Source organism: Diachasma alloeum, unplaced genomic scaffold (genome assembly GCF_001412515.2).
Source record: "Diachasma alloeum isolate Michigan unplaced genomic scaffold, Dall2.0 Dall_scaffold_00494, whole genome shotgun sequence".
Classification (NCBI taxonomy): Eukaryota; Metazoa; Arthropoda; class Insecta; order Hymenoptera; family Braconidae; genus Diachasma; species Diachasma alloeum.
In genome coordinates this window covers 464,420-488,421 of record NW_021680627.1, presented here as the reverse complement: position 1 = coordinate 488,421, position 24,002 = coordinate 464,420, and the positions used below count along the sequence as shown (strand labels likewise).

The following is a 24,002-nucleotide window of genomic DNA, read 5'->3' as shown; positions in this document are numbered from 1 at the left end:
CCTTCAGAATTTAGTCTGAGGGGTTCATCTAATTTATAATATCATAAACGAGTATGCTTTATCTTGAATCTGGACGTGTCGTGCGGACTCAACATGGCAGTAGGCACGCGAGAAAAGGACTTCGACCCAGAAAATCTACCCCCCTTGCGCTCGCCCCGCACGCCGGAGGGAGAAAGTAGTGTGGTAAATCGATCGACTCGTTAAAGCCGGCTTTTTTTGTCTTTTCTCGCGGCAATTTAATTAGAAGTGGCTTTTAAGTGAACCCCTTTTAGCCCTTGATCCGTGACTCTTCAACATTTTTTTTTATTTTCTCGTTTTTTATCCCTCCGTCTACGAGCGGGGGGGGGGGGCATGAGTTATTTGGAATGCGAGGGACGAGCCGCATGCCTCAAGCCGCGTCTCAACTTTTTCCACTCCGCCTTGCTCTCACCCGGTTCACCATACATCTCCCTCCCTTTCGCAAGTTGTGGGTCCGAGTTACATAATGCAGCTGGTCGTATTGAATATTTTTCCCTGAGTAAAGTGATAAAGAAATCCTCCGTGAAGCTCTCAGGCCCCTCACCCAAACGTTTACGGAATAATAGCCGTGGCACGTGGGTGGTTTTTTTCCTGCCGCTGTGAAAGACTCCCTATTCTCTTTTTAAATTTGATGGATTATACTGAATCAGTCTTGTTTCTCTTTTATTAGGGGTGACTCATATTAATGGCATTGCATGGCTGTCGGTTGAGATTTCTGAGTGAATATCTGATCCCATTTTGAGAATACTAGAATATTGTTGATAATATCTTTTCTTAAAATTGAAATTTTTAATCACATTATGATTCCACTGATAATTCTCCGCTAGAAAAATCACAATTACAAAGACTTCTCCCCGAAAGCAGAAAATAAAAATAAATCAACTGAGGTATGAGACGCGGGGCTGTAATTTCTGTGGATGTGTGTAGGCTCGAGAGGATAAAATTCCCTACCCTTTACTCCTCCTTATGTACGTCGTAAGCACACTGGAGAGGTTGTAAAATTGCATTCACCATGCCGACTCCGTATCCATGCAACTTTCATCCCCTTTACTCTCTCACCACCAGCGAATACGTTCTGGGGTAAATAAAATATTATTTCAGTAAACCGGCTAGTCTGCGACTTTACAGCCTAGACTGGAATTCTTTATCCCCTCTGGAATAATTGAGAGAGTCAACTAGGAGGATTGATTGCCAGCCCTCTCACCCGCCAATTTGCTGAATGAAATTCGTCATGCAGTGCGACAAACGAGCGTCAATCAGTTGATTATAATAACGCAGTGGAATGTTTTAATTTCGATATCAAACGAAACGTGAGTTGATTGAGGCGTTAATTAGTGGGCTCGCTGCACCCTCCTTTCGGAACCCTCAGCTGTACCTACACAATGTCTCGGCTTTCTATCGCCGGCTCTTCTCGTATTGATCACGTGGCCAGTATTCGTTCTTCTGTCGACCTCCAGAGTAGAGTGCCTAGGCACGTGAGTACATACGCAGGATCGTATAACAAATACGCGACATTGGGATGTTCCGAGGCTTTTATTACTGGGGATTTCGCAGGTTGAGATGGTTTACTGTCGCTCATTTATTAGAAATTTCTGTCTGAACTTTCATGGAAAGTGTGATAGTAATTCTCATGAGATGAATTTGAATGATGAATGACGATGATGATGAATGATTGAACGTGAATATTTAGAAATGAAATGACATGACTTTTCAATTTTTCTCTGAATTTTCCTGATTTTTCAGAATTTTTACAAAATAATTGAACTGAAAAATCAAGTATTTTATTGATTTTCTCATCATTTGAACAGAAGACCAATAGGATAGGTGATTTTTCAATGACAAGATTTCCTGAAATTTCAGCAGAACTTGAACGCAATGAAAATTTCCTGAATTTGGGACAGAAAACTCAGGCAACGATTTTTAACAGTGTACTTGCATTTGTCACATTATTACCGAATAGGAGAGAATGGGGCAATGTGGGTAATACGGACTCTAATTTTTTTTAATGTCAATAATTCATTCAACTATATTAACTATTGATAAAATGGGATTATTTTTTTCCTCCTAAAGGACAATTCTTTCTCTTTTAGAAGAGTTCAGTCCGAGCACAATTGATGATTTTCGTTTGAGTCATAAATATTTAAAAAATAGATGAGTTTATCTTGAATGAAATTCAAATGGATAAACAAAATACAATCTTAGAGACAACTCTCTGAGTGAAGCACATTTGTATGAACTGTACCAAGCGAAAGGAATACTAGACTTAAATCGTCAGTTCGGCCAAATTGTCTGGGTCAACCTACGGTCATACGCGAACGCAAAGGGGCACTCCCAGTCCGCCAAGGGAAAAGGGACGAGATCTTATCGACCGAGGGATAATCGCGCAGATGTTCCCTATTGTCCAACATGATTCCATTATTATGAAGTAGACTATGAGGAAATATCCATTCCCTTCTAACTCATTCTTCGAAGTAAATAGCGCGTGATGTGACGTGGCATTGGTAGGTATGGCTGGCTCACGTGTGGAACAAGGGGTAGCAGCCACTGCAGGACGAACCACGAAATGGGAGGTGCATACCCCACGCAATGGCAATGTTAACGCGACCTCACGCGGCCTTGCAAAGTCCGAAAACGCCGGCGAATCGGGCGGATAACAGGAGCATAAAGGAAGTAAACATCCCAAACCGAACGGAATGCGGAAATAGTTTGATTACGAGCCACTCCTGCACTCCCCTGTTCTCCCGTTCGCCGGGGGTTCAAAGCGGGTTTCTTCGATATGACACAGAATTCCAACGACACCAGCAAAATTTTCCCATTTTGGCATCTTTGATGGGCCCAAATAGACAAACTTTGATAAATGAATCAACGTTGCGGTACAAAGTTTCCGAGCAAACCTAATGAACGAGATAACACGATGAAAAATCATTCCGAGGAATAAAATTGATTCGTTTCTGTCTTCCATGGAGACGGGATTCTGGAGAGAAATTCTAATTAAGTTGATGCAAAAAAATCCATTGGAACAAGTAAGTTGGAGCTTTATGCATTTGGAAATTGATTTTCATTCTAGAGAAAGGTAGAGCGAGGGAAAATGCTTGGGGAACAGGAGTGCAAGCCCCAGTAGTTATGACCCAGTACATGTCAGACGCGTGTGCGCGCGCATCCAGTGAACTTCATTGCACTCCTGTTATCCCGATACAGAAACGCGTCACCGAGATTTCTTCGCGACGTAATACGACATTCTTTTGCCCGTCCCTGCTACAGAATCCGAGTGAATTCTTTTCTTTACTCAGCCCTCAGCATTTCGTCTTATTTGCTGAGGAAAAACCAACGCCTCGGGTTTACGGGAATAAAAAAAAAACATCATTCTGCGTAGCGCATTGTTCTTTTTATCCTTTACAGTTCTCTCGGTGCGGCACAAACCCCCATCGATATCAATTTTTATCGAAGCGAAAATCGGTCGATGAATGAACGAAAGCGAGGCAAGAGAGATGTACGATTGGGGTATATAGATATAATGCGCGTGTACACGCTGATGGAGGTTTTAGTATTCATATTGAATGGACCTATCGGGAATTCGGCGGCATGTCGATGCAAATGAAAGGTATAAAACTTGAGGTCCGATAACACGATTTCATCCGCTAAATTACCTCTGAATAATTAACTCCAAAGCTGAATTCACCCATCGATCATGATAATTCTGGGGTAAAAGTGGACAGAGTAAACTTACCGCGTAATTTTTTTTAATTTGGGCCCACGAATATACCGAAGTATTCAGTTTGAAATCCATCTTCGGTGGGCATTTGATCAAGGGTTTGCTGTCGCACATCTTGAAGTGGAATTAAATAAATCGTAGAAGTAAACTCGCAAAGACGTGAGGAATGAATTTCCTGCGGGAGTGACACGGAGTATTTTCAACTGTTTTACGAATTTTATTTTTTTCAAATAAATGAAGCAAAAAAGAATGAGAATTTTGAATGCAAGATGCTATCATGCTATCGCCTTCAGTGGTGAAAAGGGCAAGTTTAAACATTTGAATGAGCGAATGAGGGGGAACTACATTACCAGCAATTCAAGGCGGACTCTCACACCGTTGTAGTCCCCCGACCGGCCTAAATACTGTCCCAATCCGGGTACCTTGGTGACAACTGGGAAACGACAGATTGGAGTGAATGTCTCCTTTGGTCATTCGGTTTATACCTGACATGCTGCATTGTTATAAATTCTCCATTGTTTAAAATTAATGTTGAAAGGAGTGTGAACCGAGGGACTGACGACTCTGAACCGAGGCAAGTGAAAGTGCTAGGGAACATAACCTCGAACCGTTAAGATGGAATTTTCGTGGCTAGTTATCTGATTGTTGCAAAAATAAGAACAATCTCCTCTTGGGATTGGCCGACGATACCGCAATTTCACGTGAATTATTTCCATTCAGACACTGGACCTTCCGAGAACTCACGCCTCTTACCACCGCTGATGCTCCAATATTGAAGAGGTCCTATTATAAATAAAAAAGAATATGGAGATCTGCAAAGAAGGAGGCGACAGATCTAGCTATGAACCCCACAGACAATTGAAAAAATCGTGGTCTGAATTGCGAGGGGTTGTCAGTGAGTTTCGAAGACGTCTGTCAGGTGCGTCTGATGGGTCTGTTCCGGATGCTGTCACATTCAGATCGTTACCAGATGGCCGGTGAGTTCAATGAAATTATGTAAAGCCAGAATACCACTGGTGCCTAATACTCGTATCTAATCCATTGAATTACTCTATTCAGAATCAGAATATATTTCTTGGGAACTCCAAGTAACGGTTGGGAGACGACTCTGCTGTATGTCGATGTCGGACAGTCTGATCATGTGAAGGGATGTAAATTACACTGGCAACCAATTATCGAAGCTAATTTTCAAAGGTAAATACAGCCAAATATTCTTTAAGCAAACTTAGAGCTGAATGGACACTCCATACATTTTTTTAAATATTCGCAAAGAGAAATCTCTTTGCGAAATTAAATGAATAATAATTAAACAAATGTTCTCTTTAACGGAAAAAGAATTAGTTCATCAGCAACTAAATAAGGTTTTAGCATTTGAAAAAACTTGTAATAAATTAATTGAGAAAAGAAACAGTGATGAATGTTAATTTCAGTGTATCAAGTGCTAATAGACTGTCAAGGGAGGAGCAACTGCTCTGGGAGAGGAAAAGACTGACAACATGGGGAATCACGAGTTACGAACTCCACCAAGAGAGTGGCGAACTGGTATTTCCAGCAGCAAGTAGCCTCTACCAGTGTGTGGACACTGGTTTTGGTTCAGGTCCACTATTTCCCTCTGAACTGAGGATCTCCACACCAGGTGCAAAACTCTGCCCCCAAATATGCCCCTGGAATGGATCTCTAGTTGCTTACACCTGTGCTGGTGACATTCACCTGTCCCACCTGATCACAGGCTGCTCAGTGAGACTGACTCATGCCAGGAAAGGTGGTAGAAGTCTCGCTGAGGATCCTCTCACAGCTGGAACCCCCTCCTACGTAATGCAGGAGGAATTCACGCGATACAATGGCTTCTGGTGGCAGCCAAAATCCACAGATGGTGTCTATCGTATCGTCTACGAGGAGGTGGACGAGAGTGACGTGAAGATTTTTTGTTTTCCCTCTTCCACTCTCAACTCTGGTGAAGTTGATGAGTTTAGATTTCCACGTGCTGGCGCGTTGAATGCTAAGAGTAACTTGAAAATGGTGCAGTTTCGATTGACAGAGACACTTCAAATAGTTGATATTGAAATTCTAGAGCTTCAGTATCCTCTTCACATAATGTTCCCCTGGATGGAGTACCTGGTGAGGGTTGGCTGGACCCCAGATGCTCAGTATGTCTGGGTCCAGTTGTTAGACAGAAAACAGCAGAGACTGGAGTTGGTACTACTGTCAGTCGACAATTTCTGCGAGCCTCCACCCAACATCTACAACTCTGAGAATCACTTCACACCTTCTTCAGCGAGTGTTCAAGTGATTTATTCTGAGCAGAGCTCGATATGGATCAATGTCAACGATCTCCTGTACTTTCTGCCTTCTGACGATCCGAAGGAAGTCAAGTTCATTTGGGGGAGTGAAGAGTCTAAATTCATGCATTTGTATCTGATCACTTCGAGTATAGCTGGCCTAAGCAATGGGGTGGAGGAACCACTGGACAGGATGGACAGTGTATACCTGCAGCCTCGGATTATCTCGAAAATGGCCATAACGCAGGGCGAGTGGCCGGTTCTGGGGAGGAAACTTTGGGTCGATGAGTCACATGGCATTGTCTATTTCACTGGGTTGCGAGAGGGTCCACTGGAGCAGCATGCTTATGCCGTTTCCTTGGGGAGACCACTCGAGATAAGACTTCTGACGAGACCAGGACACAGTTACAATAGCATTTATCTGAATAAACAGTGCACGATGATGGTGACTGTTTATAGTTCTATTAAAACTCTACCAACTTGCCAGGTAAGTGGCATTAAAAACGATACTCCACTTTGAGATGCTGTTTATTGTTTATTCTCGTTGAATTTCCAGTGACAATTTTTTAAATTTCAGTGGAACTATAGTGTGATGAAAATTCATAACAAAAAAATAATTTTCAATGTTGATTAAATGCTTCGTTGCATTAGGTTTTCAGATTATCACAAACAGACTGGAGCGTCGAGAGCATAAGTTTAACTCCAGTGGGATATTTACTGGAGCCCACGATCTCAGAAATCGAACTGTTAGCCCCATCAATTTACGCGCACAAGATATCGTCAGGGGACACGATATACTCAATGGTCTTCAAGCCCCATGATTTCCAGCCTGGCCAGAGGTATCCCACGATACTTCAGGTTTACGGTGGACCAGAGGTTCAACTAGTTTCGAATACTTTCAAAGGAATGCGACACTTGAGAATGCACATGCTGGCATCCCAGGGTTACTGTGTGGTCCTCATAGATTCCCGTGGGTCCCACTATCGAGGTCTTGTATTCGAGAGTCACATAAGGAGAAGAATGGGTCTCGTAGAGTTGAGTGATCAAGTGGAAGTGCTCAAGCTGTTGGCTGACAAGCTTGGATACATAGATTTGAATCGAGTAGCTCTTCACGGATGGTCCTATGGTGGTTATTTGAGTCTCATGGGGCTTATTCAGTATCCCGAAGTGTTCAAAGTAAGTAAATAAAATTCATTTTTTTTTTTCAAATGACGAGAAAGTTCTGTTGAATTTCTATTCAACTGTATTTTTTAAAATATGAATGTTCAGTGAGAAACATTCTGTAGAAAAACTCAATCAAATTATATTTTCTATAGAAATTCCTCGGCATGGATTTCTCAAGTTTTATTCACACTATTTTTTTCTTTCCGTAAAAAAAATTCTCCAATAAAATTAGCCATAATTTAGTCATAAGAATTCAGTAGCGAAGCGGTAAACCGGGTTAAGTCGTTTTTTACTATTGCCTAGTTTTTGACGAATATCTCGGAATCTAAAAGAGATAGAAAGATTTTTGTCATGACCTTTTTTGTAGAGCCAATAGAGCGTTATAAAAAAAGTCATGAGAAAAATTTTGCTATCTCTCTTAGATTCCGAGATATTCAGCAAAAACTGGCTAATAGTCAAAATCGACTTAACTCGGTTTACCGCTTCACTACTGAATTGTTCTGTGATTTTTTTCTCACCCGTGAATAATTGAAAAACTATTACTCTGCCAATAGTTGGCAATTGCTGGAGCTCCAGTGACATGTTGGAACCTCTACGACACCGGATACACCGAGAGATACATGGATTTACCCCGTGACAATTACCACGGCTACATGAACAGCTCAGTGATAACGTACGCCAGTAAATTCCCAGACGAGGAGAATCGCCTGCTCATAATCCACGGCCAGATGGACGAGAATGTTCACTTCTTCCATACCAGTGAGCTCATAAATGCACTCGTCAAAAGTGGAAAGCCATACCAACTCCAAGTATATCCCACCGAGAGACACAGTCTGCGTAGTTTGGACGCAACCAGGCATTACGAAACAACACTCCTCTCGTTTCTCCAGAATCATCTGTGATTCGGGTGAGGTGTATTTTCAATGCGAATTTTTAGGGAGAAAACGAAGAATTGCAAAGCAACTGCCACTCCATCTTTTTATGTACATAAATAAGAAACTCAACATTTTTCGCTTTTTTTTTCTCATCTTCAACTTCTTCCATTACTGAATTTCATATTTTGTCCGTTCGTCTGTACACAGGGAGTTGAATAATCTATCGTCGACAGTATTAATCAAGAGAAACAACTATCGAGACTTTTGTTGCCATAATAATTATTAAAGTAACTTTTGAATGAAAAATAATAACCGGTCGGAGGTTTGATCAGTCTGACGTTAAGACACATACAAATACTGAGTGAAAATACTTCGCACGATGAGTGATTTAAACGCGAGGTTTATACTTGAATGGATTCTAGAGCTAGAAATTGAAAAATGGTGAAATTCAGTCATATCGTTTTATCAGTCGACAATACTCACCATGCGTAATTGTTTGTGGTTTCTCCTTTTTATTTTAAAAAAATGTAACGTGAATCGTACTTATTGTCCCCCGACAACTCGCGTTTCCCAAGTTATTTCATTTTCTTTTTTATACCCATGTGTTTTCATTCTAATTCTTTTTTTTTAATGAGACGATAATAATTGGTCATGTACATACTATCTCGATCGACCTTGATCTTTCATGATGAAGAAATTGAAATCACAAAGTGAATGAATCAAGCAAAATGATAGGCGCGAGTATTAGTGTAATGCAGGTATTTGCGAATTGTCATCATTGTGAAACAATATGCATTCATTGAATTATGATTTAATTGTCAATAAATAATAAATTCACTATTTTATAGACATTGTTTTGTTCCTCGCTATGTTTACTCCCTTTAGTTCCTACTGTTGAAAAATTACTGCTGAAACTCAAGAGGAAAATGTGCAAAAATGGGTTTAAAAGGTAAAAATAAATAACAACTAAAGCCAAAATGAGTACTTGAACAACTCAATCAAATTTACTAATACTTGATGAAAGTTTTAGTTTTACGATTCAAGAACTTGTACAAAAATCTGATCTGCTTTTGCATGTCGTTCCATTTCGTTGGATTTGAAATAGGGAAGATACCTTTTCCCAATATTTTCTTCTTTCGTATGAGAATCCTCATCTGATCGTTCTTTATACCACGCAGCCAGGAAGGAACGTTGTACAGGATTCGTGTTGGATGGAGGCTGTCGTCACCGAGGATGTCAATGTAATCATTTTGTCCAAAAAGTGCACGTCTTTCTGACCAATTGTCAGTCGGACGATAAACAGGCAGTTGACGTATTCTTGTTTGATCTTCTCGTGGCAGTAATCCACGGTTATTTATTGGATCTGTGTACCCGAAACGTCTGACGAGTGGTCCATTAGCTCTTCTCTCTGCGTGATAACGAAAACGTACTTGAGTTACTTGCGGCACCCAGGATGCCGCCGAGATGATTTTTCTCCTGATCCAGGACATTGCACTAGAAGGAAAATGAGTAGTTATTTTTCCAGAGGTGTAAATAATCGATTAATTGAAATGCTCTATTCATTCGTGAGATATGATATAGATCTAGGATAAATACAATTAAATAAAATTATTTATTCATCTCAATTGAGAGATTGGGGGATTGGCTTTAGGCCCTGAATGGAGTCTACTTCCGAGAGGCCGTGTATAACCCAACTTTTCAGAAAATGGGAATTCCTAGTACCTGGAAATTAATTTCAACAAGGAGATTAGAGGCATCGAAGACACTTACCAAAAGTGTAATGAAGATTGATCTATTTCAAACAATCATCAGAGATTCGCAGAATAATTGCAAATTTTATTTTTACGAAAGTAAACACTTCTGAAGATGACGCGATATCAGAGACGCACGCGGGCGAAGGGAGAACTCGTCCCGCGCGAGGGAGGGATTGTTCGAATTTAAGTTCATTGTTGTGTTTTATCAATTGATTAGGGTCTAAACTCCTAAAAATCTGTCAGTATGTGGACGTAACACCGCTCTTCACATCCACAACAATTTGATAGTTTTTTTTCAAATGCAGCTATTGTTGTGCGCTATGCATTATCAATCGAAATTTAATTAATTACTAGTGGGGTCTGTGCACGGAGAAAAAAGAGCAAACAAGTCAAGTAATTGTGGAGCAGAATCCATTTCTCGGTCTTTTTCACGTGATATCAGGACAAAAAGGGCGAGACAAATAGGTAATTTGTGCCGAAACCGGAAAATTTACTATTTATTCCATCAAAAATTGTCCCCCGAACGTGAATAAATGCTCAATATTGCGTGATTATTCACAAATGTGTAGGAATTTTTTTGTGATGGAGAATAATTATAATTATATGAAATTAAGAATAATTATAATTATTATAATTATATGAAATTAATATTATATTCATATATAGTATATTAATATTAATATAATATTAATATAACTATAATTATTTTTAATTTCAATTCAAAATCTTGTATCATCCAACTAGATTCCTGTGGGAAATCTCATCATAATAAATGATCCAGTAATTTCTCAGCACAGAAACAAAACTTGTCTCAACTGTCTGTCTTTTTCGATCATTCCTACATTTATGTCTCTTCTTCCAGGCGAGAACCTATTGATTTGATGAATAGGCTTCGCCAATTCAAACAAATAACTGGAAAATTCCTGAACATGTAATCCACCTGTCCGGCAGAAAAATATCCCAGACCAATCGCGCAAACAACTTTCACTAAAAGTGAAATGCATACGATGAAAGTGTGCGAATAATTCCCCGATGATTCCAATGTGCATTTTAAAATTACGTTGGAGGAAACTGGAAGGTGCCTTCAAAAGACTCCACTGGAGATTTTCCACGCAAATTATTAAGATGTGAGAAGGAAGGAGATACAGTCTCGTTTCGTCATTAGGCGAAAGTCGATGGACATCTCAAAGCCAGATCGAGTGCATCAAGCACTCGGATGGAAGTTGCTTGGAATTGTCCATTGCACTTTTCGCTGTCCTCGAGTGCACGTTTATTCACATCACTGATCCCAACATTTTAGTTGTCAAGAAAGTAATTACCCATTTTCACTGCTCAGAAATAAAAGTGATTGAACTCGCGAGAGATAGTATTATTCAAATGATATTATCGCACTGACTAGTGATTTTTTACATAATCAGAAAGGAGAAGATGACGCAGTTGATTTTCAAAACAGTGGACGGAAATGTGGGCGCTAGACTTGACAAAATGTACGGAGTAAAATCAAGTTTCCTGAGAGTGGAACCTTCTCACTGTCTGCTTCCACCGCATTTTGTCTTCCTGGGCCCAAAAATTCGGGATATGGAGATCTACGAAGACGACGTTTGGATGGTGTCCTACCCCCGCACAGGTAAAACACGAAACCGAAAATTCTCAGTGATTTTTACTCACGCATCACGATTTTGTCCAAAGGTAGCCATTGGGCCCAGGAAATGGTGTGGTGCATCGGAAATGACTTGGACTACGAGAGTGCGAAAACTCCTCTATTGATTCGGAATCCCCTTCTAGAGTGCGTCTAAAAATTGTGAATTCAAAGTCGATGTTGTTATCATTTTTTCAAATTTACGCAGGTCCTCAGCTTTGATGGTGACGGGGAAGTACGTTGATTTCTTCTCGCAGTTTGGAAATTCTGTTGAGAATGTGGAGAAGACGCAGAGACCTAGGTATGTCAAGAGTCATCTGCCTTGGGAACTCCTACCTCAAGATATTTCCAAGAAGAAACCAAAGGTAAGAGTTATTTACCGATGGAAATTAATGAATTTCACGTGATAATTCTACAAATTCATGCGGAATGTCTTGCAGATTATTTACGTGACCAGAAATCCAAAAGACACTTGCGTAAGTTTCTACCACTACTGCAAACTAATGCACGACTTGGAGGGAACATTCGAGGAATTTGCAGAGCTCATGTTAGAGGACAATGGTAATAACCACTCCAGCCTCACTCAGTATTTTTTTTTAAATTGTATTAAATATTGGAAATGTTTGGAATTTTTTGCCATTGGCAGCACCAATGGGGCCATTCTGGAAGCACGTTCTGGGCTTCTGGAATCGCAGAAATGAAGACAACATTTTATTCCTCACATACGAAGAAATGAAGAAGGATCAGCTGGCAGTAATAATGCAAACTGCAGAGTTCCTGGAAAAAACAGTGACTCCCGGGCAGGCAGAGGAGTTGTCCAAGCACCTGGAGTTCTCCAGAATGGCAGCGAATCCAGCTATAAATTTGGAGAGCATCCTGACGAATAATACCGATGATCCTGACACGAAATTTATTCGAAAAGGACAAGTAGGCGATTGGAGGAATCACATGAGTGAGGATTTATCTTGTAGATTCGACGAGTGGACTGAGAGGAATACCAAGGGAACCGGCCTCAAATTCGATGTCAATAACAATTAAAAATTATCTAAAATTCTGCTTCATATGTGTAATTACTCTTTCATGCAGAAGTTCTCATTAAAAATTTCTAAATGACATTTTGTTATGAAACAATTGTCGAAAATAGTATTTCATATTTTTACTCACTCATTTCTTGTAAACACTCCAATTAAAAATATCAGAATGATACTTCATTATGAATCTATCGCGAGGTAATTGAAATAAATGGTTTTTTTTATCATTGTTGTCAAACATTTCCTGATTGTTGAAAAAATAAACACTAACAAGTCACATTCAAATGGCTGATGATGGTGGAGGCCGTTTGACGTGAACGTGTGTGTAAAACCCACCAATACCACGTTACACTGCACACCGAGGTCAAAGATGGCGTGCATTTATGTACTCTGTCAGGGTTTTGAAATATTTTCGATGAAAAAAAGTTTTTGCTAAAGACAAACAACAATTGTTCATTTTATCCGACTAATAATTGACATCGCGCAATAGATATACCGTAAATCATCAATGGATCGACGTAATAATAATTTTCTTCGACGCATTTGTTCCCCAAAAAGTGCATTGGAATAGAATAACATAACCTATTTGTTCGAAAAAAAAGTTTAGACTTGACTTGACAAATGCATAACCTAACTCGGAGTGAACCTTGAACTGATGCTTAAATAAAGAAATAATAGATCCCTTGATTTGTGGAAAGAAAGGCGTGAGGAAAATCGCTAGTAATGTTAAAAACACTGGTTATTAGTCACTGATACATTTTCGTACTAAATTATTCATATGTGATAAGCAACCGATTGGTGCAATTGTGATCAAAGAATTTTTTTTATACAATTCGACAACGAAAGAATATATTTGAATAATGCCAAAAATAAGAATGAGACAATCACATGGGGGAACGTGGCTTCAGCACCGAGAGATGGGGATGAACCCACCTCTGGGGCATAGTGATCGTTTTTTCAAGACTCTGTACTCGTCAATTCAGCCAGTTACTTCATGGGACCATGGGGAGAATCCCTGTAACGCGATGCATGGGGGTGTATTCAATTTAGAATTTTCACCTGATGGGTGAGAAAAATTTATTTGACAAATAAATCATTGATGTTCTATTCATGCTGTACATTTTATTACACTTGAATTTGCCTCTAGATCTCTTCTAGTTGGAGTCTGCGAGAAGAAGAGCATTCTGATGTTTGATCCACTGTGCAGACGTCTGGTTCATGCAATAGATAATGCCCACAACGACTGTGTCAATTGTGCCAGGTAACTACCGACCCATAAATCCTGGAATAAAACGTTTTCACTCCGAAAAAAATGACTAAAATTTACGTTTTCCATTGATTTTTTCCTGAAATTGTAAATTTTTAATGGCATAATTCCGTCGTTACTTCTTCATTCAAGATTTTTGGATCAACGAATGTTTGCCACCTGCTCAGACGACAGTACAGTTGCACTATGGGACGCAAGGAATCTCAAGCATCGCATAAGAACCCTCCAGGGGCACTCAAACTGGGTTAAAAACATAGAATACAGCCCCAACGATGGATTATTACTCACCAGTGACTTCGATGGCAGCATATACACTTGGGACATCAACAGCTACTCCGAGAACAGCTCCTTCTACAACCGAGTATTCCACACAAATGGTCTAATGCGAACCAGACTGACGCCAGATGCCTCCAAGATGCTGATATGCACAACATCCGGTTATCTGATCATCATTCATAATCTCAAGTTGAGCACACTGACTCAGGACCTTGCAGGATTTAAGCCCAACATGTATCGCCTGATGCAACTGTCACAGACAACAATTCCAGCTGCTGCGAGTTTTACACATTTGTTCTCACAGTCTCGACAGCACAATAGAGTGGAATTTCTCACGGATTTCCCGGTTGGCGATGATGCTGAAGTCATATCGAGTCTTCAAGTGCATCCCCAGGGGTGGTGTGCTCTCTCTAGGAATGTCAGTAATGGAGAAAAATCAGAGGTAAATTGAATTCACTTAATGATTTACTGACTCCAAGGCAACATGAAGCAATTTCGACATCTCCTAGTAAAACCAGGGGATTTCAGTGTTCTTTAACATGAATTTTGAGATACCCTAGTGTTAAAAATAAAATTGAAATACCCTTGTTTCATCGGGAAACGTCGATTTCTTGAAATTTCAGACAAATTTTTTTACCAGAATAATTGAACAACTGTGTCCTAACAAAACAATTTTCCCTCAGTGGACCTGCATCCATGACATCCAAGAGCGGGAATCCCCGGACCCCTCAAAGCCCCAAAACGACGAAGATCCGAGCCTGCCCTCACTGAGTGACCCCCCCGACGATGACTTCGAGGTGTCCAGTCAGCCACAACCCTCACGCTCAGGCATCCCCTCCTCCTTCGTCATCGACATCACCAACCGTGCAAGAATCGTCCCAACAATGTCAGACGTGCGCCCCAACTCGTTCGTATCAACCGATGCAGCCCAGCCCACACGTCCATCCAGGTCGAACGGCTGGCGCATCAACGTCCGCTCAAACCTCAACTCCAATCGTTCGCGTCACCGAAACGTCATGAGAACAAGTGCTGGAGTAGTTGAAATAAGTTCAAGTGTCGACAATCCCCCGAGTGAGAGGCCAACGGACGAAAATAGACAAGAGCCAGGGCCCGAGGCTGATCAACCCCCAGAGCGAATGGACCCCCGAATCCAACGAGGACTTTTCCAGTTGAATTATCTCAGACACAGAAACATGGACAACACAAATTTTCCAACCGCAAATGTCGAGTTACACGTGAGCTCAAGTGACGTTTGGGAGGCTCTGGTGGCCATCAGAGAGGCCAGATTGAGAAGGGAGAGAGAGAGAGAATTGTACACCACCATCGACACTAGAAATTGGTTGAGGAGATCAGGAGGTGGTGTGAGTGTTCCACTGCCCCCAAGGGGCTCCCACACTGTCGTCATTCTCGGTGATCGAGGCAGACCGCAGAATCAGACGCGTCAAGGCCAACAGCCAATGTACGCGATACCCAGGAACCATAAAATCCATCAGAACGTCTCCAGACTGACTCATTACATTGAAGAGCCAAACGTAGGATCAGGATACATCAAGGAGCTGTGCTTCTCGGCCGACGGCAGGCTCATATGCTCACCCTTTGGCTATGGAGTTCGTCTTCTGGCGTTCTCCAATGAATGTCAGGAATTATCCAACTGTGTTCCATCATTGAATGAGTCCCAGCAGCTGTACGATTTGGGGACAAACATCAGTCACTCTGACTATGTATTGAGCACCAAGTTCTCGCCAAGACATTGCCTCCTAGTGTCAGGCTGTCTAAGTGGAAAAATTGTCTGGCACCAGCCTGTAGTCTAGCCAGAATAAATTATGAAAACTTGTAACTGCTTAATTATGCTCATTGATCTGCGCTTCTCTCGTGGCCCAATTGTTCAATTTAAATTCACTTGTGTTCATTAATTTTGATCTCCATTGTTATGTTTCTCTATGTATTTAATTTTTGATTCTTTATTTTCATTTTGGGATTTTGTGGAGTAATTAGCATCAACGAGACCATCAATTTCCATAATTCCCAGAGAAATTATTGCGCAACGAGCAGAAACATGTCTTGAGCATGTAAATAATTCAACTAGGTACATATTAATAACAATGTTGATGGTATTTAATTGAGCTTCAAAAATTTATTAAAATCTACAGATACTTATTAATTCCATCATAATAATAAAGCAATATAATCAATGTTTTTATTATAAAATTGTAAATAATAGTACACCAATCGTTTCAAGCGTTTTCATCAACAACAACTTAATTGTTTATATTTCCGAGGATTTCATTCGAAGAATAACAGGAACACTTGTGCAGGGGAGAATACCGAGTTCGGTGACAACTGCAGTTATCAGTTCAGGAGGTGTCACGTCGTAGGTGAGGTTGAGAAGGTTCAGATTGGGCTGCGCCTTCCAGTTCGCCAACGCAGTGCTCCCAATTGCAAGCTCATTGGGATCGCCAATCTCGTTGTTGACTATCGAGTCTGTTTGAACTCTCTCGCAGGTTTTGTATGTTTCGCAGGCGAAGAGCACCGGAATGTTGAAGGCTTTGGCCATTAGGGCTATTTGAGCTGTTCCCAGACGCGACATTATCGCTCCATTCGCAAATATTGCGTGAACACCGAGCAAAACTTTGCTCACCTGTCAATGTGTAAATTGGAGGAATGAACATGTATGTTAGGCAAGATGATAAAATTTTGGGGGAAATTTTTACGAAAATCTTTGGGCTGAAATTCTCAAGTGACTGTTCCCCTGAAATTCCAAGGAATTTCGTCGTTGAACATTTAAAATTATTTGAAAAAATCAATGAAAACTGCAAATTCCAGTTCAATTATTCCACGATGTGAATATTTTTCGACGAACATGAGCAATACTCAGGGAGATGGCAAAATTTTTCTGGAGATTTTTGTGCAACTATTATTTCTATCTTAAAACTATTTGTCATACGTACTCCTTCCTTCGTGATGATATTGCTAACTTGAGTAATCCTCCCATACGAGCATTCAATTCCATATTTCGCCAGTCTTCTGAGCAACTCCTTGCCCTCCAGAAAAGGTCTCCCATCGAGTATAACAACCCTGAACTTTTTTCCCTTGTCGTGAGCTTCGCAGAGAATTTTTTGAATCAATGAAGAACTGGAAATCAACACACAATTAATCGACTGTTAATGATTCACCGGTGATTACAACTCACTAGCTGCACGTGAGGATGACATCTCCATTAGAAATCTTCGATTGAATTGCTATCGAAATCGCCTGGCCTGCCAGGAGAATCTGCTCCTTGATGTAGGTATCGATGGCTGTTCCTAATTTCGTTTTTGCCTGTCGAAAAATCGATCAATTATTCTCAGCGAATGAGCCATTCAGGGTTGACAAAGCATAATACTAAAAAAAATTCTAATAATCTCTCAAAAATAGGAAAAAACTCCTCTAGAGTTTTCATCCCTGAAATCTCATCAACAAACCTCATTATCAGATATCTTAGAATCAAGCTGTGAGATCTGCCACTTGAGATGTCTCAGCGCATTGTGCATGGTGACAGCCATGGGCCTGCAATGATGAAGATAAGCCGAGTGCTCCTGCAAACTGGCCTCCAGACCCCTAGTGAAATCAGCCTGCGAAGGCCTCTCAAAGTCCTGAATCATCTCCTTAACAGCAGCGAGAAAAGCAATGCACCTTGCATTGCTCCCCACGACGATTTTGCTGGCATACTGGACGCCAAGTCTGACAATAGCCGGATGTACATGCGAATTGACAGGAGGAGTGTCCACGAACGCCTGTCCCCTCTCGTGATACAGATGTTTGAACAGCCCCACCTCGTGATTGCCATCCTTAACGATCACCTTCTTGATCTTCCTCTGGGATTTCTCGACCTTTTCCTGGAGTTTCCCCTCAACCTTCTGGAGTTTCGGTGCCTTCACCTCAGCCTTCGCGACCTTCTGCGCCTCCTTCGCAGCCCTCTGAGCCTCCTGCTTGAGTCTCCTCTCCTCCCTCAACTGAGCCTTGCTCTTTCCCTCATCAGCACTCTTTCCCTCCTGCTTAATCTTCTTCTCTCGTGATACTGTCGTCTGATGTGGAGTCACCACGAAATCCGAGACTGTTAAGTTCGAGAACTTCTCGCCAACATTCGAAATCTCTTTCTCCACTTCCTCGTCTGACATGACATTATTCAGTGTAGGCTTGCTTTCAGGAACTGAAAGACAGTTTTCCTGCAGATGATTCGCAGCACTCGGCTTCGGAGGGTTCTTCGAAGAATTCGTCACTTCAGAATTCTGCTTTGGACCCTTCGACTTGTTCTTTGCAGCTGCTTTCGCTGCCTTCTTCGCCTCCCTCTCCGCCTTTATCTCCTCCCTCGTTTTACCTTCTGCGTTCATTTTTATTTCTCTGGGGGCAACAGTCTTTGGGGAGATGATTTCTTTGTTCGATTGTGCCGGGGACTTTGGTGAGTCATGGCTCAGTGCGAGCCCATGACTGATGTCATCCCTGAATGAGTTGCGGAAGAGGTCTGATGGCTGGATATTTGGGGATTTTTTGATGATTAATTCGGTGTTTGAGTCGTTGGGTTTTGAGCGACTCAGGGATTCCGTGATCTTCAGGTTCTTCTCGTTGTTCAGGAGCTCTTGAGGATTTCTTTTGGTATTGAGGATCTCCTGGGAATTTTTCTCGGGGTCGGGACGGATTTCCTCGGTGGAGGTGGAGATCGTGGAGGTAATTTCAGAGGTATCAAAGGACGCAGATGGGGGACTCGGAGAGGTTGTGTGATTGCTCTTCTTCCGCAGTCGACGAGCTTTGGATTTTGAGATTACCGGTGGAGACTGATTTTTGAGGGGTTTTGCAGGGTCTCGGTGGTTTTCCTGGGATTCTGGGGGGGTGGTTTCGGGGGGTGATCTCCGAGCGTTGATTAAGCGCTTCCTGCGGAGGTGACGCGCTTGGGAACGAGTTATTTTAGTCGTCTCTTTGGAATTCTGCGAGGAGAGAGAAACTTATTGGGGTTTTTTTTCGGTGCATCGAGGTTCGGGGGAATTCTGCGGGGATCATTCTGGGAATATCTCGGGGTTTGAAACAACAGTGTAGACAAATAGAAATTTCATGCCTTGTAATTTTCTTCTGAAAGTTAATTCATTTTGTTTTATCCCTCCAGAGCAGTACTCATCGATTCATGCATGAAAAAATTCAATAGAAGACTTGGGGAAATTTTGTTAACTTTCTATTTTGATTCTCCGGAAATTCTGTAGGGATTTTATTTGTGTTTTGCTGATTTCTATTGAAAATTGAATAATTTTTACGTGCCATTTTGAATAAATATCTGAGAATAGTCAGTAGATGTTGACTTTTCATTAAAAATTCTTCAGAAAAATCCTTTCAAGCTTGCCTTCTTGATTTTTGTGATGAGAAACGAATAAAAATGCAGCGAACACGACTTTCAACACTCATTATTTTTCCACAATTTTTCTTATTATGGAATTATCGTAGAAAAAATCTTAAGAGAATTTCATTCTTTCATGAAGTATGTGCCAAATAATTACCTAAGAAAACGTCTAGAATTATTGAGGAAATTGCAAGAGAATTCCAATAAAAAGTGAATGAAATCTCATGTCGAAGTCGCTATTGAATTTTTGCGTAGGTATTAACATTTCCCTTGCGTTAATTACAAATGAATTAAAATTAAAGTAATGACATTCAGCCAAAATTCACAAATGCAACATCAGCTTTCCCCGATAATGACCACAATTATTTGTCACATGCAACAGGTGAAAGTATGAGAATGCGTCAAAGTTCACGGAGAAGATGATTTAGACTCTAAATTTTAGAGGCATTAAACCACCAGTCTTTTCTATAAAACTCATCTCTCAAATCAATAAAAATAACCATGACGAAATTTTTGAAGTAAAGAGGAAATACCGGGGCGGAAACTGCGGTAGAAGCAGCACAGATTATTTACTAATGAACAAAATTCTATTTTAAATACACTCGGCACTACTCTCTGTACCTTCTCATCCATTGCCTCTGTGTCAAATCTCAGACCTCCCACTGGGAAAATCAATATTAGTTAAAGAAAAATACATTCTTTTTTCAATATATACATATGTTGTGTAACAACTGGTGCAGGTTATGTTGACATTTTTCTAAATCGAGTGAATATTGTCGAGGTTTATGACAATAATCAGACGATTTTCTGACTTTAGCTAATTGTATTTTTACCTCGTGGAGATTACTCGATGATTATTCCTGGGAGATGCAGTTAACACGAGTTTTTATGTCACTCACTGTAAATATTCAGGGGATTTCAAGTTCGTGAACCGCGTGAAGTTGCATACCGTAGGCGAATGCAGGATACAACTTCAGGTTCAGTCTGTTTTGGAATTTATTTTTGGAGGTAGGAATGTTCGACATCAACCCTCTGAGGTGAAAGTCGGCGGAGTGGGGACGGGCAATTCTTACGGAAAGTGCGTAGAGTGGTGGAAACTCCCATTCACATCAGAGGGTTAATATAATTGTCATGTGGCCTATCGTTCGGAGGTGGTATCATCAAATGTTGATCGGAACCCCTTGAACCCGATGAAAAATATTTGAGGTCAAAAAACATCGATTTAGAGGTTGGGAATTAATTTATCGTTTAGTTATTTTTTTCTTAATTTTTGTTAGGGCCGGGGGGGGCAACTCGGGCGGCGTAAACTCCCCCGGGGCCCCCGGAGGACGATGTGGAGTAGATAGGCTAAAAATGTCACAATTGGTATGGCAGAAACTAGAATCCGTTTGTGGTTCCACCTGCAGGAAGGTGATAACTAAAACGGAATCGGATCCGAGAGATGGCGAATGCGCTGCTGAAATCTGGTTAACGGGGGTTGTCACATTAAATTCTGCAGGAGTCCACCGAAATATGAATATTCTGCGTCATTCGAGTTACATTTCGCACAGAATTATAATTTTTTTTAGACATTCGTTGTTTATAAATAAATAATTGAAATTGTTTAAGGATGTTCTACACCCTTTCTGCCAAAATTCACGTTTTTTTAATTTTTCTGGCAAACTTATGATGGAATTGACGTGAAAAAATATAACGTTTTTGCGTTTTGTCATTATTTAATGACTGACGAAATTTTAAGGTGGTGCGAACATTTTCCTGCGTTTTCTCTAAACTTTTAAAAAGAATCACAAAACTGTAGAAAAAACGCATGAAAATTATCGCACCACTACGCAACTTCGTGAGCCATTAAAGAATGACAAACCACAAAATCGTTATATTTTTTCACGTCACTCCCATCGATAATTTGCCAGAAAAATGAAAACAACGTCAATTTTGGCTAAAAGGGTGTCGAACATCCTTAAACTGTCGGAAATCTTATTTTTTAAGGTGTAAAATCGATTGCTGGTAAAATTCTGAATATGAATAATTTTTTTACGATCGCGAAAAAATGATCCGGTGGATACTTGATTGTTTATAAATTATTTATAGAACATGCTCGTAATTTTAAACAAGCAGGGGGCAGCATGCATGACAGTGAGCATGTCACCGAGTGATGTCTCATTTTTTTTCGCTATCGATACATCGATGGCGGGCTTTCGAATGGTCTGAAATATTACAAAAGTTTACAGCCTTACAACATTAACTTTAACTCATAGCAAAAATTTCAGATGTTTAGGGGAGGGTGGGGTAAAACGGACACTTTAGACTTTTTTAAAATTATTCATAACTCAGAAACAAATTGATCAATTGAGCTCAGTTTAGACTCGTCACAAAGGGGAAGAATTGTTCTTTGCATCGAGAAAAAAAATTATTCAATTTTATCAACATTTCAACCCCTCATTAACATTTTAAAAAAAGTCAAAAGTGTCCGTTTTACCCCAACCTCCCCTACTGCTACCTCCGGGGGGCTATAAAAATTCGAATGTTTCAAATACTTCGTATGAGCGAATGTATATATTTTGATTAATTTACATAGATGGCATCGAAACGAATATTTTGAGAATGAAAAAATTGAAATCGGTCCAGTAGTTTTGAAGATATTTGCGGAAAACGATTTAAAAATGAATCGCTTCTTCTCAGGCCTATAAACAGACAGAATTTCAGATTTTTTGGCATTACTTTAGCCACTCAATCACTCACATACAGACATGGTCGCCAAACTTCGTATTTTTTCGTTTCATATCATTCTACATAATTTACAATCAAAATTAGAAAATGCGATAATTTGGCGATTACAAGTGTCCAGTCGGCAGCATAAAACTTACCTTCGTTCTATACTATTTTCTCACCTCGAATTGTCCACCAAAAGTCGGAATTCCTGGCAGAATTCCTCGAAAGGAAAGTGCTCAGGTAGAACCTATCTTCAGGTAAAGGGCCTTGTCCCGCCATTTCGTCCCACGAGCTATTAAAAAACCGTGCCCCCCATCTTCGGGCACCACAAGAGCCAACAGGTTGTCCCACACCTGGCAGTACGTTTATTCCCACCTAATCTTTCGCCACATTATCCCCCGCCACTAGAGTCCACAGAGCGCGAAACGTAAAACCCAAGCGAAACTTGGACAGAGTGGGGGGCTGGCTCGCATAACTGGTGGGGCCCGAGAGTCGTCAGTGAGCTCACGCACGTCGTGCCCGCGACTTAGCCGTCAAAATAACCCACGGGAAAGGCCAAAAATGGCGTTTCAACGATAATAAACCCACCGAGTTGTTCCTCACTGGTTGTCGCAACTTTCAGTCCCCCATTTTCTCTCTCTCTCTCTCTTTCCTTTTTTTCACGTTATCACAACAACTCGCGAGAGGACAGAGTGTACGTCCCATATTACCGGGAGTGTATCGATTTTTAATCGCTTCTCAGATCGATCAAGGGAAGAAATTCCAACGACTTTCCCCGGTCGAAACGAAACGGGAAAAATTGGCGCGGGTTATTTGTTTTGTTTATGATTTCAAGGTCTGTGAATTGCGGGATTAAGTGAGTGGTGAGTGATATTCGGGTGATTTAATTGTGAATTGATTGAGAAGAACGTGACGAAGTGGAGAAATTTCTTGTGAGCGTTATGTACGTTTTACTATTTGGTTCTCGGGAAATGTTTGAGAGCCGATTGACACTACACCGGATGCCGTCACGGAAATAATTTTGATATTTATGACGAAAGAATTCTCCGAGTGGCTGTCAAACTACTTATCTTTGTTAATAAAAAACGGTAGATATGGGTTTCTCCTTTCGGTCGGCATACCGTCAATGTTAATAGTAATTGAACTCTCCTACTTTTGTTGTTCCCTTTGATTGCAGAGTATTGAACAGAGATATCGCTTTATGCAAAATTCCACGCGATTTTTTTCAGTCAGAATATGAAATAGAAATTTAAATGCAGAGAATTTGAATGATTTAGTGTGATTTTGTCAATGCGTAGTGAATTGCAGAGAGATATTTTCTATGGACTGATAAAATTCAACTCAATTACCACTTCGCAACTGATTTGATGATTCTCCTTTGAATCCTTCAAACCACGACGCACATGGTACTGCCAGCGATGGCCAAGCGATGATGTCACCTCGGTTGAGGTAATTCTCGCGCCAACAAGTCACAATCCTTGATTGTTATTTTTATTTTTCAAATTAAGTACACAACTATAAACGGCACGTGATTAACGTCGCCTCCCTGAAGAGAGGAAAAACGAGTTTACCTGACAATTTTCTGGTTTTGTCACTTAATTATTAACCAAGTGCATGAATATCGCCTTGAGGAGTGGAAATTGTAGTCAACAAGTTGTGAATAATCTTCCTATTTGTTGTTCAGGGGGGATTTCGAGTACTCAACGGAGCGTAATGGGAATATCGATATTGATGTATTGAAAGGAACCCATTGTTTACGGTTTTTTTTCTTTCCATTCGGTTTGCCATCGTATGGGAACGACGGAAATCTTTATGAAAGCACGTTACATACCTGCACATTGTTGGCATCGAGATAAGCAATCGCGTTACTTTCACCCGTGCGAAAACCCTAGGCCTCTGGCCACTGTGCGCGA

The 24,002-nt window shown here is 40.7% G+C and overlaps 7 protein-coding genes across 8 annotated transcripts in view; 4 read left to right on the top strand and 3 right to left on the bottom strand.

Moving 5' to 3' along the window:
• The window catches only part of LOC107042646, a 28,185-nt gene extending 24,341 nt beyond the window's left edge, over positions 1-3,844 (bottom strand). The window contains exon 1 of the mRNA XM_015263781.2: positions 3,746-3,844. Within this exon, the coding sequence (XP_015119267.1) occupies positions 3,746-3,844 (99 nt within the window). The remainder of the gene's footprint in view (positions 1-3,745) is intronic.
• A 279-nt stretch (positions 3,845-4,123) lies between these two features.
• On the top strand, positions 4,124-8,897 carry LOC107042639 (dipeptidyl peptidase 9). Its single transcript, XM_015263770.1, has 5 exons — positions 4,124-4,707; positions 4,790-4,924; positions 5,161-6,496; positions 6,661-7,185; positions 7,728-8,897. Exons 1-5 carry the CDS (start codon positions 4,535-4,537, stop codon positions 8,073-8,075), a joined length of 2,517 nt encoding a protein of 838 aa, XP_015119256.1. The 5' UTR covers positions 4,124-4,534; the 3' UTR covers positions 8,076-8,897.
• A 133-nt stretch (positions 8,898-9,030) lies between these two features.
• Positions 9,031-12,798, bottom strand: LOC107042644 (39S ribosomal protein L51, mitochondrial). 2 transcript variants are annotated; one of them, XM_015263776.2, is made up of 2 exons: positions 12,606-12,798; positions 9,031-9,542 (listed from the first exon to the last, which is right to left on the bottom strand). In XM_015263776.2, exon 2 carries the CDS (start codon positions 9,536-9,538, stop codon positions 9,056-9,058), a length of 483 nt encoding a protein of 160 aa, XP_015119262.1. In that variant the 5' UTR covers positions 9,539-9,542; positions 12,606-12,798; the 3' UTR covers positions 9,031-9,055. The 2 variants fall into 2 exon arrangements, with proteins under 2 accessions (XP_015119262.1, XP_015119261.1); XM_015263775.1 differs by lacking the exon at positions 12,606-12,798 and adding an exon at positions 9,819-9,927.
• LOC107042643 (sulfotransferase 1 family member D1) lies at positions 11,231-12,554 on the top strand. The gene is made up of 5 exons (XM_015263773.1): positions 11,231-11,429; positions 11,492-11,588; positions 11,650-11,806; positions 11,882-12,002; positions 12,088-12,554. Exons 1-5 carry the CDS (start codon positions 11,231-11,233, stop codon positions 12,477-12,479), a joined length of 966 nt encoding a protein of 321 aa, XP_015119259.1. The 3' UTR covers positions 12,480-12,554.
• A 39-nt stretch (positions 12,799-12,837) lies between the features above and the next one.
• On the top strand, positions 12,838-15,849 carry LOC107042642 (DDB1- and CUL4-associated factor 10). Its single transcript, XM_015263772.2, has 4 exons — positions 12,838-13,538; positions 13,620-13,733; positions 13,872-14,457; positions 14,699-15,849. Exons 1-4 carry the CDS (start codon positions 13,333-13,335, stop codon positions 15,824-15,826), a joined length of 2,034 nt encoding a protein of 677 aa, XP_015119258.1. The 5' UTR covers positions 12,838-13,332; the 3' UTR covers positions 15,827-15,849.
• Positions 15,850-16,129: 280 nt separating this feature from the next.
• On the bottom strand, positions 16,130-20,870 carry LOC107042641 (translation initiation factor eIF-2B subunit delta). Its single transcript, XM_015263771.2, has 6 exons — positions 20,214-20,870; positions 20,002-20,042; positions 17,477-18,976; positions 17,206-17,333; positions 16,964-17,147; positions 16,130-16,653 (listed from the first exon to the last, which is right to left on the bottom strand). The coding sequence occupies exons 2-6, from the start codon at positions 20,011-20,013 to the stop codon at positions 16,282-16,284; spliced, it is 2,196 nt and encodes a 731-aa protein (XP_015119257.1). The 5' UTR covers positions 20,014-20,042; positions 20,214-20,870; the 3' UTR covers positions 16,130-16,281.
• Positions 20,871-22,600: 1,730 nt separating this feature from the next.
• Positions 22,601-24,002, top strand: part of LOC107042647 (filamin-C) — a 30,496-nt gene continuing 29,094 nt past the window's right edge. The window contains exon 1 of the mRNA XM_015263782.2: positions 22,601-22,952. The gene's annotated coding sequence lies outside the window, so the exon portion shown is untranslated. The remainder of the gene's footprint in view (positions 22,953-24,002) is intronic.